This window comes from Carcharhinus amblyrhynchos, chromosome 27 (genome assembly GCF_965287045.1).
Source record: "Carcharhinus amblyrhynchos chromosome 27, sCarAmb.v2.hapA, whole genome shotgun sequence".
Taxonomy (NCBI): Eukaryota; Metazoa; Chordata; class Chondrichthyes; order Carcharhiniformes; family Carcharhinidae; genus Carcharhinus; species Carcharhinus amblyrhynchos.
In genome coordinates this window covers 9,822,221-9,841,759 of record NC_137350.1, presented here as the reverse complement: position 1 = coordinate 9,841,759, position 19,539 = coordinate 9,822,221, and the positions used below count along the sequence as shown (strand labels likewise).

General features: G+C 46.0%; 1 protein-coding gene across 1 annotated transcript in view; it reads right to left on the bottom strand.

Moving 5' to 3' along the window:
• The window catches only part of LOC145359337 (formin-like protein 1), a 250,943-nt gene extending 244,096 nt beyond the window's left edge, over positions 1-6,847 (bottom strand). Inside the window, exon 1 of the mRNA XM_080213936.1 lies at positions 6,312-6,847. Coding sequence (XP_080070062.1) covers positions 6,312-6,440 — 129 coding nt within the window. The 5' untranslated portion in view covers positions 6,441-6,847. The remainder of the gene's footprint in view (positions 1-6,311) is intronic.
• Positions 6,848-19,539: the final 12,692 nt, after the last annotated feature.

The following is a 19,539-nucleotide window of genomic DNA, read 5'->3' as shown; positions in this document are numbered from 1 at the left end:
CATTTGGGATTATCTAACCCTGTCTTTCAATGAAAGTTCAACATGAAGACAGTCAGTCAGCTAGACGGCTGGTTCCTGATGCAGACTGTTGCCAACAGAGTGGGTTCAGTTCCCACTGAGGTTATTCATGAAGGCCCCGCTTTCTCAACCTTGCCACTGGTCAGAGCTGTGGTGATCCTCAGGTTAGCAGTCAGCTCCCTCCCTCAAAGGTGGGACTGTGCTAGCTGGTTACCTGTACGTGATCATCCAAAACGAGTCTAAACAACGAGTAAGGGCCCCTGCAGTCTCCCACTCATGCGGCAGAGCCCCAAGACCCCCTGGTGGCTCCAGGATGCATAAACTACTGGTGTTTCCTCCAACGGAAGGTAAGTTGTGCAACAACGCACACTGTGCACTGTCACAGCCTTATGGAGTGTCGACCATAGATGCTTATTGTCATCTGGGACTATGGTGACTTTACCATTTTAAGGGAAACTCTTGAACAGGATAACCCCAATCCCTAAATTAGTCAAACAAGTCACTCTGGGGTCAAGAAAAAAAGCAGGTGATGCTGGAAATATACAGCAGGCCTACCACCGTATCAAAAGGGGTTCAAATCCCAACCCAAACACTTGGTCTGTCTGATCTCCTTCCATGGGAGCTGCTGTGTACTTCAAGCATTTTTTTGCCCCTGTTACCTCTCCTCATTTCTGTTATTATTTCAGTTCCCTAGTTTGGACCATTTTCTTGGTATCACTTCCAATTAAAACAAAACATGTATTCATCCACAAGGTGAGGTTGTCACAGTCAATACCAGCATTTAATTCCCATTAAAAGTTGCCATTAAATGGGGTCCACAGGTGCTACTATTGGTTTTTGATAGGCTATTTCAAAAGTCAGTTAAGAATTAACCATCGTGCTGTAGACCTGAAGCCATATATAAATGACATGGAGATGCCGGCGTTGGACTGGGGTAAACACAGTAAGAAGTCTCACAACACCAGGTTAAAGTCCAACGAGTTTATTTGTAGCAAACGTTCTCCCATCCACCTGACGAAGGAACAGCCAGTTCCGAAAGCTAGTGGCATTTGCTACAAATAAACCTGTTGGACTTTAACCTGGTGTTGTGAGACTTCTTACTGTGTCACATATAAAAGCAGACCAGGTAACAGAGAGCAGGTTTCCTTCTCTGAAGGTCATTAGTGAAGTAGTTTTTTTTTAACTAACAGTTTGGTAATTCCCTTTTCACCAATTGTTCTCTAAAAGACACTGCATTTATATAGCGCATTTCAGGACCTCATCGCAAAGGGCTTTACAAACAAGGAACTCCTTTCAAAGAGCTGTCACTGCTCTTTCTGCCAGTATATGCAGTTGGCCATTTGTATACAGCAAGCTCCCACAGAGGAGATAGGTGACCAGCTAATCAATTTTGGTTGCATCTAGATATGATCCCCTCGCCGCTAATTGCCCTCTTGCAAGGACTTTTCTCAGTTCAAGTTGAGGTCTCATCCTTTTGCCCAACCAAGCATGAAATTGAAAGCTGTGACAATTAGCTGTTGCTTTCCATAGGAGCTGTGCCAAGCCATAGTGAAGTGCTCATGGGTTTGCAGCAGTGCCAACTTCAGGCGGCCCGTGTTGGAAGGTGGCAGTGAGGATACCAGCTTTATCTGGCAGCCGTGTTCTAGGAGGGTGATGCCTGTTGTGATTTGCCATTGTAGTTATGCACCCCAAGTAGCAGTTTCCAAATTATTTTTGATGAGGACCCCTTCTGGATTCAGAGGCCCTTCAAAATGAGCCCTATAAAAGTACAGGCACCAAAAGGTCCCTCCAGTAACTATTATTTGACTCCCAGCCAAAGAAGTAATTTTGAAATCACTTCTGTGGTCAAATGGGCTTCCCTTCAAACATCTTAAAGGCACTCATTAAACAGCCCTGGATAAAGGACACTATAAAGGGCAGCAGGCAATGGCATTCCATCAGGATATAAAATCTTTGCTCTCTGGAAATTGCAGACACAGGGAGATAAAACAATAACAAAAAATACTTGATAACCTCAACAGATCTGGCAGCATCCGTGGAGAGAGAATCAGAGTAAACACTTCAAGTCCAATGTGACTCCTCTATGTCTGTAAGTGATGTCACTCAACTAACAATCCAAGCTAATGCTCGGGGGGCATGGGTTCAAATCCCACCCCGGCAGCTGGTGGAATCTGAATTCAGGTAATAAAATCTGGGATTTCCTTTTAATGCTTTATGAGGATGTGGGCGTCTATGCTTGGTCAACATTTGTTGCCCATCCCTAACTGCCCTTGAAATGACTGGGTGGTTTACTAGGTCACTTCAGAGAGCAACCACACTGCTGTGTATCTGAAGTCAGCTGTAGGACCAGGTAAGGACACTCGACAATGGTTTCACGGTCACCATTAGAGCTTCCAATTCCAGATTCTTACTGAATTCAAATTTCACCACCTGCCATAGTGGGATTTGAACCCTGGTCCCCAGAGCATTACCCTGGGTCTCTGGATTACTAATCCACCAATAATACCACTACACCAGCACTTCCCCTATATTATAGAGCTAGTCTCAATAATAGCAATCACAAAATTATCATTGATTGTTGTAAAAACCCCTGTAATTCCTAATGCCCTTGAGGCAGGAAATCTCCACCCTTACACATCTGGCCAACATATGAGCCCCTGACCCACAGCAATGTGGTTTATTCAGAAATGGACCAACAATTCACTCAGTTCAAGGACAATTAAGTTAAGTTTATTTATTAGTCGCAAGTAGACTTACATTAACACTGCAATGAAGTTACTGCGAAAATCCCACACTCCAGCACCTGTTTGGGGTGCACTGAGGGAGAATTTAGCTTGGTCAATGCACCTAACCAGCACAGCTTCGGGCTGTGAGAGGGAACTGGAGCACCCAGAGGAAACTCACGCAGACACGGGGAGAAAGTGCAGACTCTGCACAGACAGTGACCCAAGTCGGGAATCGAACCCAGGTTCCTGGCGCTGTGAGGCAGCAGTGCTAATCACTGTGCCACCATGTTGTGAACGCTGGCCTTGCCAGTGATGACCACACCCCACGAAATAATTTTTTAAAATACCAGTAAAAGGGGGAAATGCACTGCAGTGGTTGACATTGCCGTCATTGCTACAATACAGAAATACCTCAGGTTCGGCAACCTGCACAGGAGGAAGTTGCTGTTTTCAGGCATTGCAGAAGGCTCCCTAAGATGGTGACACTGCCTGGCTTAATAGTAGAAATATAGTTTCTTGTGCACTGGGACACTATTTGACTGTATTGGTGTACTTTAACATGCACTGCTGGCACGCAGGCTGGATTCCCACTGCCAGCAACAGAATTAGAGAGATGGGGCAGTTACAGAGTGAGCGTTACAGCAAAGGCAGTAATATATGAATTAACTCAAGACTGGCAGCTGAAAAGGAGCACCAGTCAGCATTCTGAGTTAGGGAACAGTAGATGGTGCAAGGAACAGGCTACACAAAGAGTTAAAATAGAAACAAACTAATACTTTCTAGCCCACTTTGGTCGCTGTGTTTCTAGGAGAGTTACAATTGCTGAAAGTCAAATGCTTTTACTACCTCCAGAGCCAGAGTGAAACATTAATTATCAGTCGCTTCCAACTTTTAGTCAATCATCATCACAGTATCAGTTTGAAATTTAAAATCAATCACTCCCATTGTTGCAACTAAGCACCACTATTTGAGTGTAAGACTCTCTGGAGTTCGAGTGTAGGACTCTCAGGAATTAGTACCTGCTGTGAGTGGGAACTTGTGTGCAAGTTGCTACTGTATTTGTCTAAGGAACACGTGAACGAGCTTTAAAAGTCATTGCCTGTGTAGCACTTTGGGGAGATGGAAGGCACTGGACAAATGCAAGGCCTCCTTCTTGGATGGCAGATGATGCTGAGTAAATATTACTTATTGAACCAGGGATGCTGGCTGGAACTTACATGAAGCAATGGGAAATGTACATCTCAGTTAGCTGGCAGCTAATGCAGGATTCTGTGCATTGACTATAGGCATCAGGGTCAAAGTTGTCAAATGTGCTACAATTGCCGTAACTGCTTTTATATTATGTAACAAAAAAAAAGCTTGTGGTGCATTTGATCTTTGCATCATACTCTGTCACATCAATAACCATTAGGAATGATTCCTTCCTTGAGAAGGTCATTGCTTTAAATATTAGACAAAGTATGATCACCTGCAGACATTCTCAGTGTGAACAGGTGACCACAAAAATGCAAAAATGCCACTGTCTGTGGCAAAAGTGTCAATATCCAGCCTCCCAACAAACGCTGTCCAAACATGGGCACCTTAGAGCCTCTTAATAGCTAGAGGTTAGCAAACTGTCTTCAATGCATTCGAGGAGAATTCACTTGGACTTTGCTGACAGGATAAATATAACAGTGTTTCAGCTGATGAACAACTTAGAATCATTGAGTCCCTACAGTGCAGAAGGAGGCGATTTGGCCCATCGAGCCTGCACTGGCAACAATCCATTCCAGGCCCCATGCCTGTAGCCCCATATATCCACCCTGCTAATCCACCTGACACAAAGGGGCAATTTAGCATGGCCAATCAACCTAACCTGCACATCTTTGGACTGTGGGAGGAAACCGGAGCACCCGGAGGAAACTCACGCAGACACAGGGAGAATGTGCAGATTCCACAGAAACAGTAACCCGAGGCCAGAATTGAACCCGGGTCCCTGGCGCTGTGAGGCAGCAGTGCTAACCGTTGTGTTACCAGTCTGAATTTGATAACTCAACAAACTTATCACCAATAAAGTTTTATTGCTGTATAATTCGAATTGAGTATTGTAAATGAGACACGCTGAACATTCTGTAACTTTAAAATTGGTCACGTAAATTAAACCATTTTGAATTAAAAGGGGGTATATTGTGTGTTAGCAAGCAGTCACAAGGGCAATCATTTTTCTTTCACTTTTGGGCTATTTCATCACAGTTGAATTTTAACCCATATCTTTACAGTGACCTCAGCTTTAAGACAAGAGGTCGAGCAATGCAGCCCTCTGAGGGTCCATCTACTGAGATGCGCTTGCATCCCAATTACGATCACTGTAAATGGATTTTGTCAGACAGAGCATGGAACTCATTATCCTGGATTATCTCTACACGTGTAGTAGTGTGGGTCCTGGAGGTAAACGCGTCACTCAGTCTAACTAAGAAGAAATGTCCAACAGAAGAGGGTTTCTATCTTGTGATCTTTTCCAACCTTGTAGCGACTGATAAACTCTTTAGATTGTGTGTCTGTCTGCCCGTAAAACACTATCGGAGCATTTAAGTGGGCCGGGAAAGCTGAGCTAACTACAGCACATGTTAAAACAGCAGCAGAACTGGATTCCACATGCAGCACTCCATACATTAATTCACGTAAAGATGCTGATTTCTATTTACAAAAGGCAGGAGCGGTTTTTAAGACCCTGGCACATTGCATCTCCACATCATGACATTGTTTACATTGCCAGGCCTCTTGTGGATACTGTAAATGAGCAATTAGCACTTGCAAAGGACTCAGGTGGAAACACCGACTGTGTAAATACTAAACAGTGTCCCTTCAGCCCACTGGATTTCAATGTAAACTTTTGGGGCATAGCTGGGGGGTGGGTGGGTGGGGGGGGGGGGGGACATTTTCCGGGTGATAAAATTGCCTCTGACATGGTTGGGATTTGAACAGAAGGTCAACAGGTGCAGACATGGAATTTGGATGGGTGCAAACAGGTACCAATCATTTCTCGGCAGGACCGAGTCCAAGGCTGTAGGTCGACACTGGGGAGAGAGGTCTTAAGATCAAACAAGGGACACTGGTATTTATCGCACGACAAGTTCAAATCTCACGCACCTCTCCTCTTACAGTACATGTAGAGTATGGTTTGTATTTTCCCTTAGTGTCAGCGCTTGTACCCGCCCCCGCCTCTCCCCTCACCCCACCCCTCCCCACACTCAGGTGTATAATCTTAAGAGTTGCCAACTGGAGTTGTATGCATTTCCTACAACGACCCCTCATTCTCCAACCACCCTACCCTGCCAACCAGCTACTCCCCCCCCCCCCACACACACACACACACAGTGCCCATTTCCAATATCCACTGAACAAAGAAACACAATGTCCAAAAAGAAAGACCATTTTAACCCCCTTCTCTCTCGTGACATTTCTCCCCAGGTTTGGAGGGAGGTGTGTGGGGAGAGAGGGAAGCGGGGGGAAGGAGGTTAATCTTCGTTTCCTGGAGACTCCAGAGCAACTAGGTTGGCAACTCTATAATATGTGTGTGTTACTCACCAGCACATGTGAGAATCTCTCCTCCAGTTCCCCCTCGTTAACCGGCATGGGCTGCTTGGGGACAGTCGCCTGCTGGCTTCTGACCTCTTTCACTGGGGACACTTCCATCCCCCCGGCTGCATTCCCCATCCTGGAGCCGGCAAAGTGTTTCAACACGTTGAACTTCACACTATCCAGGTTTGATCAGGTGGCAGTCCGAGTTTTTTGGTTAAAAAAAAAATAAAGGGAGAGAAAGAGAGAGAGAGAGGGGAGAGAAAGAGAGAGAGAGGGGATGGGGAAGGAGGGGGAGAGATAATCACACCGAAACAAAGGACAGCAGCGACAAGACTCACTGTACAGACCAAGAGGAGAATCCTTCAAGGGAAAAGCCAATCTCCACTTGCTCCCCTGCCAGTCCAACCCAGTATATTCCGAATTACTTCCCAGCCAGTAAAATCCATTGCTGAACCTTCACATCTGGATGAGGAGTCCCAAACAGCAGCAGCAGCATCAGTTGGCAGCTCCGGACTTGTCCTCCTTGTATCCACAGAAGGAGAAATGGCAGTGTGTGGTGACTCTGTTACAGACACACACAGACAGAGAGAGAGAGAGAGGAAGTCAGGCTTGCACCGAAGCTCTACCAGTTACAAATAGCAGCAAGGGACAGATTGAGGTTTCCTGTTCGACACTCTCCCTGCCTCCCTCTGTGTGTGTGTGTGTGTGCGCGCTCCCCTGCTGTTGCATTGAGCTTGTCTCTGGATTGCAGACACTCTGCGGATCTGTGTGTGATGGGGGGAGATTTATCACCTATTGCCCCCTCCCCAATGCATAATGCAAAGACTCCCTCTTTATTCTGTAGCATTTACCTCCTCCTCCCCCCCCAAAAAAATCAGGCTGCATTTAGTGATTTTAAATATCCTTTGCTGACTCTGTGGGTTAGGGGTATTTGCAATGCTCTCTCTCTCTACTGCCTCCCTCCCTCCTTCCCTCCCAGGTTACAGCCTCCTGGTTGTCTGTAATATTGCAAAGCTGGGCTCCGGAGTTGCAACCTGTTTTCCTCCCTCTCCCGGCCGGCCTGGGCTCCGGGCTGTACACGGTGGTGGTGGGGGGGCTCTCGCTGTGGATCTACCCATTGCCCAGGGAGATGCCAGGCACCTGCCAGCCTCAGCAACATTGGCAGCGGGAGTCAGGAGCACACGCGTGGTCCTAGTGCCCCGCAGCAAAGACGCCAGCTCCTGTCTGGCCGTCTGGAGGTGTATTAAGTGAGGCACCTGCACCAGGAAGGGCGGAGGGGGGGAACAAAAAAGCTAACTCATCTCCCGTGCCTCCGCCCTTCTCGCCTTTCAGACTGCAAGTCCCAGGAGCTGATGGTACAACACATAGTCCCTGTTGAACATTACACTTTGCTGTTTGTGTGGGCTTGATTTGTGCAAACTCAGTGTTTGTGACATGACAGCAGGGTTGTTCTTCAAATTCCATGAACAGCACCTTCCAAAACCTCTACCACTTAAAAGGACAAGGGAACAGACACATGGGAACACCACCACCAGCAAGCCCCCCTCCAAGCTGCTCACCCTCAGGATTTGGAACTCTATCAACCGTTCCTTCATTATCAAAAGCCTGGAACTCTCTAACAGCACTGTGGGCGTACCTGCACCACATGGGCTGCAATGGATCAAGAAGGCAGTTCACCACTACCTTCTCAAGGGTCGGCACAATGGTTAGCACTGCTGCCTCACAGTGCCAGGGATCTGGGTTCAATTCCGGCCTCGGGTCTGTGTGGAGTTTACACATTCTCCCCGTGTCTGCCAGGGTTTCCTCCGGGTGCTCCTGTTTCCTCCCATAGTCCAAAGATGTGCAGCTTAGGTTAATTGGCCATGCTAAATTGTCCCTTAACGTCAGGGGGATTAGCAGGGTAAATATCATAGAATCATAGAACCCTACAGTGCAGAAAGAGGCCCTTTGGCCCATCGAGTCTGCACTGAACACAATCTCACCCTACATATTTTACCCACTAATCCCTCTAACCTACGCATCCCGGGACATTAAGGGGCAATATGTGGGGTTACGGGGACAGGGCCTGGGTGGAATTGTAGTTGGTACAGACACAGTGGGCAGAATGGCCTCCTTTTGCACTGTAGGGATCCTATAGTTTCTAATTAGGGATGGGCAATAAACGCTGATCTGGGCAATAAACGCTGATCTAGCCAATGACACCCACACCCCGTGATAGATTAAAACAAAACATTGAATCGGCTGTAAGAGTGTTTAGAGGTGTTGTGAATTAGTGAGATGTGATATACAAAGACAAGTCCCTTTCCCCAGACTGGAGATTTTCAACATTCTAAACCAGTATTTTTCAATGTGGGGGGTCATGACCTACGGATGGGTCATGGGCTGTTGAAAAATTATCCTCATATCAATCCCCAAAGCTGACTATTTAAGCTATTTTCTCTCTGGGTAAATTCTCACTGCAGTACAGTGTATGACACATGAGGCAGCAATAAACAGGTCAGCATGCTCTGTACTTGCACTTAGTGCCAATTTTATTTCCCTTTCTAGCAAGCTGATAGAATCACTGCAGTGCAGGAGGCCATTTGGCCCATCAAGTCTGCCACATTCCCACCCAGACCCTATCCCCGTAACCCCACATATCTATCCTACTAGTCCCCTTGATACTAAGGGGCAATTTTCCACGACCAATCAACCTAACCCACACATCTTTGGACTGTGGGAGGAAACCGGAGCACCCAGAGGAAACCCACGCAGGCACAGGGAGAACATGCAAACTCCACACAGACAGTGACCCAAGCCAGGAATCGAACCTGGGTCCCTGGCACTGTGCTAACCACTGCGCCACCGTGCTGCACACAACCTGATTGTAAACATGGATTTTTTTTATACCAAATAGAGGGCCAGAGATCCCAATGGCCAATAAACCTGGCCAGGATTTTGCATCTGAATCTTCAGGAAAGAATGCTATCTGCTCTGCCGAGTCTACGACGGAACTGAGCAATACTAACGTTAGTTACAAACAGAGTGCCGTGGCCTCCGGTGACAACCTGCAAATAACAGCTAAAATCAGAAGCAAAGCAGGATAAAAGATTATTTTTTGAGGTATGGTTTTATCAAGTGTGCAAACGCAAGTCAGGATGCAAAACTCATGTGTGATATACGCGGGGAAATACTGGCAAATGAGAGTTTAAAACCCTGGAAACTGCGAGGACATCTGAACCCTAAGCATGGCAATATTGAGAACAAACTTCTGGATTTTATTCAAAGGATGCAGCAAGAACTGAAATCATCGCTCAAGTTGTTAGAAATTTCACATTGCGTGACAAATACAAAAGAGGGGCAATTTTTTCACACAGAAGGTGGTGAGTGTCTGGAACAAACTGCCAGAGGTAGCAGTAGAGGCGGGTACAATTTTGTCTTTTAAAAAGTGTTAAAAAATTTACATGGATAAGGTGGGTATAGAGGGATATGGGTCAAACGCAGGCAATTGGGACTAACTTGCTGGTTTTAAAAAAGGGGGTGGCATGGACAAGTTGGGCCGAAAGGCCTGCTTCCATGCTGTGAACCTCTATGACTCTAAGAAAAGCACGATGAACTTCTTACATGGTTGCTTACTGCGTGGCTAAAGAGAGAATGCCCCACGCTGTTGTAGATTCTCCCTGCACCGTTAGACATGGTTCACATGGTCTTCAACGAGAAGTTAGCTGAAAAACCGAAATTTATCCGTCTTAATGATAACACAGTGTCTCATCGAATTTGTGATACTGCTGAGGATTTAGAAGTACAGCTTATTTCTCGGTTGAAGTTAACAGGGGATTTCTCAAACACAACAGGATGAAAGTACAGACATTACAGAATGGAGTGAGATTATGAAGAACAAGCAGGCTCACCTATCACAATGAGTAATAAAAGGATCGCGAGGGATGGCCATTTGGTAAATAGAGTTGTTGGAAAAGAAAAGTTTGGAAAACTCTGCTCTAAATGTTAATTTACTGGTTACGCTAGTGGATCAGTAATCCAGAGAATGTGAGTTCATATCCCACTGTGGCACTTTGATTATCTGGATTCAATTGTTTAAAAAAAAATCAAGAAAAGTAACCATGAAGCTGTTGGATAGTTTTTTGTAATGGGCTGATTAATTGATGTTCTTTGATGAAGGAATCACGGGCAACATTGAATTTCAGAGCCTCCATGCGACTGACCTTCTTCTGGTCTACAAGTGAGCAAGAACTGAAAGTTGGAAGGAGGCCAACTGCCTTTTGTTTTATTGATACCTGTGGGTATTTTAATTCTAATCAAAAAGCCCATTCAAATTAAATCCAATCATGGTCCCCACATGAGGGACAAACCAGATCCAAGCTGACAGGGTAAGACATTGCATCCCATCTTGGACTCCTTCAAACAAGATCCAAGTTGACAGGATGAGGCACTGCATTTCCTCCCGGGCTCAATCTAACACTTTATCTTCACCAAAAATCATAGAAATCGTAGAAACCCTACAGTACAGAAAGAGGCCATTCAGCCCATCGAGTCTGCACTGACCACAATCCCACTCAAGCCCTACCCCCATATCCCTACATATTTTAGCCACTAATCCCTCTAACCTACGCATCCCACGACACTAAGGGGCAATTTTAGCACGGCCAATCAACCTAACCCGCACATCTTTGAACTTTGAAAAATTGCATCAGGTAAAGTCTTGATTTAACCTCATTGGCTGCCCTGATCCTTAACTCTACCCTAACCTGAGACAACTACCATGGCAGGTGTCTGCACACCCCGAATGCACTGGGCTGGCAGCGTCTCCCTGTCTGATCATGGTTTCACCCCTAACGGTTGCCTCTTTACTGCACAGAAATGATGGGCCAAATTACTTCCTTCTCTGCTTTAAATTTCTATGGGGGGGGCGGAAAGGGGAATTCCACCAGGCCTTTGGAGATGAGCAAAACAGACACAAATATCATGTTCAGGTTCTCTGACACGTAGCCACCTCCTCCGGCTTTACTATGTGGCAGTTTCTCTGTGGTGTGGTCAACCTGTCCACAGCGGCACAAGGCTGGTTCAATGAGTAACCAGCAGAAAATTTCTAAAGACAATTCATAGAATCATAAAAACTCTACAGTGCAGAAGGAGGCCATTTGGCCCATCAAGTCTGCACCAACAATAATCCCACCTAAGCCCCCTATCCCCATCGCCCCACATATTTACCCTGCTAATCCCTCTAATTTACGCATCCTGGGACACTAAAAGCCAATTTAGCATGGCCAGTGCACCTAACTTGCACGTCTTTGGAATGTGGGAGGAAACCAGAGCACCCGGAGGAAACCTACGCAGACATGGGGAGAACACGCAAACCCGTGACTGAAAATACTGAAGGGAAACAATGAGTTGAACCTGTTTCCACTTCTGCTTTTGCTGTGTTGGCATCACAAAGTTGATGAGCAGAATTTTCCTGATAAAATTTGAAGTATTTGACAGTGTATAAATGGGAGTGTTCCACGTTGGGTTTTTTCTGGGCAGATTCGACACTGCAATTTCCAGCACTCTGTCAGATTTTTGGACAGCTAGGGATTTTGCACCAGTGGGCTGGGCCAGGATGGGGGTTTGGGGGACGGGGGTGGTGGGGTCTAAGGGGAGAGGGGGAGGCTAAGTACAGTAGGGCTGATAGCTTCAGAGTGCTGGGGCGCCATTGCGCAGTGTGCCCCGATCTCCTACTAAACCAGGAGACCTCACGATGAATCCTCTGGTGGACCCTTGATATTCCACATTCCCCCCCATCGCCACACTTCCCACAGCCCACCCCATACACAATCCCCAGAACGAACCCCACTTGCGTAGCCTCCCCCAACACGACAAGCCCTTTGCATAGCCATCCATCCACATGACCCCTCCAATCCATAAACCCCTTGCATGATCCCCCGTTTCATAGCCTTCTTTCAGACTCCCCCACTGACCACCCCCTTTACAGAGCTCCCCCCTGCATAAGCTTCATGTCAATTGTGAATCTGCTCCGTCATTGCCCCACCCGCACTTAGGCTCCACCACCTTGGCACTCCCCTGGCACACTTATGGTGTTCAGTCAGACATTGCCAGAGCGCTCGATAGGCACTGCCCGGCCATGCCACCAAGCACCAGGTGTCTTCAATGGCTCCGATCCCCCTGGCATGGCCATGGCATTTGGTCTTGGCTACTGCATGGCAGTAGTGACCCTCGCTGGCATGACCTCTCGCCGGTGAAGGCAATTGACCTAGGGTGGGATTCTCCAGTTTTGAGGTGAGTGTGGCTAAAGAATTCTGCCCAAAGTGTCAATCCCAATTAAAAACAAAGAGTGCAACAAATTGGGCAACATCTGGAAAGGAAAATCTCAAGTCAAGCAGGTGGATCTTATCCGTATAAAATGTGTGTCAGCTGCCAGTATATCTTTAATTCCAGATTCCTGGCATTTGTAATTTTCTCTCATTGTGTTATAGCATCAATGTCAGTCTTCATTTGGAGAAGTACAAGCAGCCTATAACTAAAATGCAGTCTTAACATTATCATTCAATCAATAGCTGCAGCCTGTAGTGAAACAGAAATGCTGCACAGAAGCTGGCATGGGCCATTCTTCTCACTTTGAGTTAGTGACCCTCCCGTACATGGTTTGCTTAACTTCACCAGACTGACTCATTACTGCTTCATTGCTGCTAAATCTTTTGATTTGATTTGGTTTATTATTGTCTCATGTATTAACATACAGTGAAAAGTATTGTTTCATGAGCGTTATACAGACAAAGCATACCATTCCCAGAGAAGGCAACAAGAGAGTGCAGAATGTAATGTTACTGTCATAGCTAGGGTGTAGAGAAAGATCAACTTAATGCAAGGGAAGTCCATTCAAAAGTCTGACCGTAGCAGGGAAGAAGCTGATTTTGAGTCGGTTGGTACGTGACCTCAGACTTTTGTATCTTTTTCCCGAAGGGAGAAGGTGGAAGAGAGAATGTCCGGGATGTATAGGGTCCTTAATTATGCTGGCTGCTTTGCCAAGGCAGCAGAAAGTGTAGACAGAGTCAATGGGACGGAGGCTGGTTTGCATCATGGATTGGGCTACGTTCATGACCTTTTGTAGTTCCTGGCAGTCTTGGGCAGACCAGGAGCCATACCAAACTGTGCTACAACCAGAAAGGATGCTTTCTATGGAGCATCTGTAAAAGTTGATGAGAGTCACAGCTGACATGCCAAATTTTCTTAGTATTCTAAGAAAGTAGAGGCATTGGTGGGCTTTCTTAACTATAGTGTTGGCAATGGGAGGACCAGGACAGGTTGTTGGTGATCTGGACGCCTAAAAATTTGAAGCCCTCGACTTTTTCTACGTCATCCCCGTTGATGTTCTCCTTTACGCTTCCTGAAGTCAATGACAATCTCCTTCGTTTTGTTCACATTGAAATCCTCATGAAATGACAGCTTCATATACATATGTGTATATGTCAGGCATGTAGGCGATGTGGCCCACCCAGCAGAGCTAACTGAACGTGGTCAATGCTTCGATGCTGGGGATGTTGGCCTGAGCGAGAATATTGACATTGGTGTGCCTCTCCTGCCAATGGATCTGTCCAGATGCATGACCCGAGACCCCTAAAACAAATGCTCAACTCGGAGCCTGGACACGGAAAGCGAGCCCCAGGAGAACAACAGATATCCTTCAAGGGCGCCCTTAAAACCTCATTGAAAAAGTACAACATCTCCACTGACATCTTGGAATTCCTGGCCCAAGACCACCAAAAGTTGGGGAAAAGCTTCTTGGAAAGAGCTGACTATCTCAACTCTCATTGTTAAGAGCAAGCTGAAGTCAAGCGTCAACAGTGAAAGGAGCATGTGGCAACCCAGGCACCCCACCCAGCCACTCCTCCAACCATCTGCCCCATCTGTGATGGAGACTATTACCAAATTACTGTCCTTACCAAAAGAATTCTAAGTGCCAAGTGAGTGTGAAAGCAGGAGAGAATCATGCCCATTTTTATGGTGAGCTTTCAGACATGATCTTATGCTACTTACTGCAAAAAAAGGCAAAGTGTGATTCACACCAGTAGGAGGAGTAGATGGAGTCTATTCTGGCTGGAAAACCAGCTACTGGCAGATAGAGGGCACTATACGCATGTGCTGATCTCTATTGATCTGTTACTCCCTGCCACACCCTCACCCCCAGAATATTGCCTCCACACATCCCCAGATATCAGCCCCCATTTCTCCAGACATCAGACCACCCTGAGTACTGCCCTCCTTCACAAATGCTGACCTCCCCAGATAATTGCTAGCCTGATATACTCCCAGACCAATCGCCACCCCAATCCAAGCCCCGCCGACCAGTCACCACCCCAATATCCCTCACACTCCTCCCCCCCCCCCCCCAGCAATTGCTGCCCTGATATCCCCTTATACCACCCCCACCGGCCCCCCCCCAACCCAATCGCCCCCCGGCCGCTCACTGGCCCGATAACTCCCAGACGATCCCTGATTGCAGAGTGCGCAGCCTCTCTGGCCTGCCTCCCAGTAGGCCCAGCCCTTTCCATCCCTGCCACCTTAAGCCCCCCCCCACCCCTTGATGCTCAGGGGCACTTCCAGGGTGCCCAGTGGGCAGTGCCAGACTGCCAGCGCCCACTCCCATACCCTTCCAACAACCTTTGTTCCCCCATGGTGGCGAGGCCAACATGACAGGTCCCCATGTGTGATCCCTGCCAGTGAGGACCTCCACCGGTGAGGCCATTAAGGCAAGTAAGCCTATACGGCTTTGTCCTGGGCTCACTAATAATAGTTAAATTCTGATTTTAACATTTAAATCAGCCTTGTGCCCTCGCCAGAGGCGAGGTTGGTCATACTGATGTCACAGTGTTGTAGTACTGCAAGAGGCGAGAAACCAGGCGTGAACCAGTAAGACAGTCCCCTATTTGTCACATGTTGGAATCCTCAATTGTCTGCAAACTCCTTTTAAGTGTGGAAGCTAGTCCTTGACTCTGAGCGACTGCCTAAGAAAATTAATTATACGTATACCTGGGGGCCATGTAACTGATATTTTATAGATGCAATGGAGTCTCTTATTAAATTGCTGAATATTACTGTTGAATAATTGAAGCTCATGAATATTGGGAATATTGAGAACAATGTTCATCATTCCAAGGATATTCCAAATAGAATTCTGCCATTTTCTCTATTTACCATCTGTACCACGTTTTACTGCTGGAACAGAGAGGAAAAGCACAGAAAGCTGCATTTCTAAAAAGTTTTAAAAGTTTATTCATTAGTGTCACAAGTAGGCTTACATTAACACTGCAATGAAATTGCCATGAAAATCCCCGAGTTGCCACACTCCAGTGCCTGTTTGGATACACTGAGGGAGAATTTAGCATGGCTAATCCACCTACCATCACGTCTTTCAGACTGTGGGAGGAAACCAGAGGACCCACAGGAAACCCATGCAGGCATGGGGAGAATGTACAGATTCCACACCGACAGTCAGGAACCGAACCAAGATCCCTAGCACTGTGAGGCAGCAGTGCTAACCACTGTGCCACCGTGCTGCCCCACTGTACCTCCCTCACACCTTATCACATCCCTGGGCCCCCAAAGCACTTCATGGCTAATGCATTACTTTGGAAATGCAGTCATTAGACTGGAGGACGAGCCAGTAAAAAGTCTTGGATAATCTCAGCAAGTCTGGCAGCACCTGTAGAGAACGAAACAGAGTTAACGTTTTGAGTCTAATGTGATTCTTCTTAGGAACTCTCAAGGTTTCCAAAGAAGAATGATATTGGGAAAGGCAAAATGCTGCAGAATGCTGGAATCGGAAACAAAAACAGAAAATGCTGGAGAAACTCAGCAGGTCTAACATTTTGGGTGGCACAGTGGTTAGCACTGTTGCTTCACAGCCCCAGGGACCTGGGTTCGATTCCCAGCTTGGGTCACTGTCTGTGTCACATTCTCCTCGTGCCTGCGTGAGTTTCCTCTGGGTGCTCCGCTTTCCTCTCATAGTTCAAAGATGTGCATGTTAGGTTGATTGGCCATGTTAAAATTGCTCCTTAGTGTCCTGAGATGTGCAGGTTAGAGGGATTAGTGGGTAAATCTGGGGGTGGAGCCTGGATGGGATTGTGGTTGGTGCCGACTCGATGGGCCAAATGGCCTCCTTCTGCACTGTAGGGTTTCTTTGATTCTATGACATCACCTGTGGAGAGAGAATAGGTTCCATTCTCTCCACAGACATTGCCAGACTTGCTAAGAATCACATTGGGCTGGACACATTGGACAGGATTTTCCAGCTGCGCTCGCCCCAAAATCAGAAAATCCCACCCAAGGTCAACGGACCTTTGCATGATCCATGTCCCGCCCGCTATGATTCCCATGGCGGGTGGGAAGGGAAAAGTTCACCCATTAACTCTGCTTCTCTCTTCACAGGTACTGCCAGACTTGCTGAGATTTTTCAGCACTTTCTGGTTTAATTTCTGATCTCCAGCATCCGCGGTATTTTGTAGTCATTCGATGAGCTCATGATGATCTGCAATGATCCACCTTTACTTCATATCCCCTGACACCTGTACTTTATCAATTTTATATAGATTAGCCTTTCAAATTTGAATTGATTCAACCTCACCAGCGTCTTAAGGGAGAGAATTACAGAACTTCACTATTGGTTTTGTGAAAAAGTGCCTAGCTTTAATTTACGATTGTGACTCTATGTTCTGGATTACTCCAGTCAAGATAGCTGCTCTCTGTCTGTTCTGCTGATCGCTTAAATCATTTTAAACATTTCAGTTTGATAATATCTTGACCTCCTAAACTCAAGGGTCCTCCTGTTTCCTCCCATGCTCCAAGACTGGCCATGCTCAATTGCCCCTTAGAGTCAGGAGGATTAACAGTTTGGGTTATAGGGATAGGGTCTGGGTGGCAATGCTGTCAGTGCAGGCTCGATGGGCTGAATGGCCTCTTTCTGCACTGTAAGGATTCTATGATTCTATGAACACAAACCAAGTTTGTGCAAACTGTCTGCATAATTTAACTCGGTATTGTGCTAGAGAATGTGTGCTGTACCTCTCCGAGACCCATATAGTCTTTCTGAAGTTTGGTACACAAAACTGAATGTAAACTCATGAGTGATAAATCACACCATGGATCCAGTGATACACTCAATGATTAAAACAATGTCAAGTCAATTACCACTCTGATTTACATGTGAACTAAAATTATTTGCATTTTTTCTCTCCTGAAAGCACTGCAGGGATACAGCAGGGCAGCACGGTGGTGAGCACTGCTGCCTCACAGTGCCAGGAACCTAGATTCAATTCCCAGCTTGAGTCATTGTCTGTGTGGAGTTTGCACGTTCTTCCCATGTTTCCTTCGCGTGCTCTGGTTTCCTCCCACAGTCAGAAACACGCGCTAATTAGATGGATTAGCCATGCTAAATTCTCCCACAGTGTACCTGAACAGGCAACTAGGGGATTTTCACAGTAACTTCATCGCAGTGTTAATTCAAGTCCAGTTGTGACAATAATAAATAAACTTTAATTTTAATTTCAACAAATTCTGCCCATATTTCAGTCCTGCAATCAAAGTTTATTTATTAGTGTCACTAATAGGCTTATGTTAACACTGCAATGGGGTTACTATGAAAATCCGTGACTCACTACACTCCGATGCCTGTTCAGATACACCGAGCGATAATTTAGCATGGCCAATGCACCTAACCAGCACGTCTTTCAGACTCTGGAAGGAAACCGGAGCACCTGGAGGAAATCCACGCAGACACGGGGAGAACATGCACGGACAGCGGCTCCAGCGGGGAATTGAACCCAGTGCCCTGATGCAGCAGTGCTAACCACTGTGCCACCATGCTGCCCTGTGTGTTCAGTGAGCGTTGGCAAGTTATTTGGCCATTGGAGATCTCAGGTAGGATTTTAAAGCTTCGCTTGACCTGGAATTGTAGAATCCTGCCCAAGGTCAACGGACCTTTCCATGGTCTGACTCTTGTCTGCTCTGATTCCTGTGGTGGGCTGGTGGTAAAATTCCAGCCCTAATCCTGCTCTTCCTTGGAATCTATTTTAGGCACTATCTAACAGTAATCAAGACAAGTATCTTAGCAGACCTTCCAGTAATCAGAAAAGGGAATCTGGCAGATTTCCATGCCTCCTTTGCAACATCCCCCATCTTTAACTTGAGGCAAATTGCGGGATTCGTACCAAAACGGCAACCGAGAGCAGTTAACTCAGAACGCACCAGGAACTGAAATTGTGTATCTCAGTATCGCAATGAAGAGTATTTATACACAGTGCTGCATGTCTCCCCATTACAGAATACAACACTTAGATCCTGAGTTATTGGTGAGTTTTTGCTTTTATTTGTAAATGACTTTAAAGGTTAATAAAGTAATTTGAACCCATTAATTATACTACTGTCGTGCAATCATTCATAGGTATCCATTATTCTTTGTTTATGGGAGAATACACTGGATTATCACTCGGAATCAGCCACATGTAACCCTTCAATAAACTTGCAATCAAGCTGATAAGAATCAGGGTAAAAATGTCACATCTGAAGTGGCTAATCTTCTAGAGCACCATATCATGGGTCTATGGAGAACACCAATAGTTCTTCACAAAACCAGTGACCAAAACTAGAATTTATAGCCTCACGTTAAGTACAATCAATTATTAGTTTAGAAACCAAATCTTCAGGTTGTAATTTACTCTTATGTTCCAAATTTGTCTCATAAATTGCATGATTTTTACTTGTGTTGTGAATGACAAAATCTAAAGACATGGAGTAGTTTACAGTTCCATCGTTATCAATAACCATCATTGCAGGCTTCCATTATTACAGATATCCATCATTACAAAATATCCATCAATATAGACATCCATCATTATCAGCATCCATCATTGCAGATATCCACCATTATCAGTTTCCATCATTGTGAAACATCCATCAATACAGGTATTTATCATTGCAGATCTCCATCATTGCAGATCTCCATCATTACAGATACCCACCATTACAGGTACCCACCATTACAGGTACCCACCATTACAGAAGTCCACCATTACAGATATCCATCATTACAGATATCCTTCATTACAGATATCCTTCATTACAGATACCCACCATTACAGAAATCCATCATCACAGAAATCCATCATTACAGATATCCATCATTACAGATATCCATCATTGCACAATAACCATTATTATAGACCACCACTGCAGATGTATATCA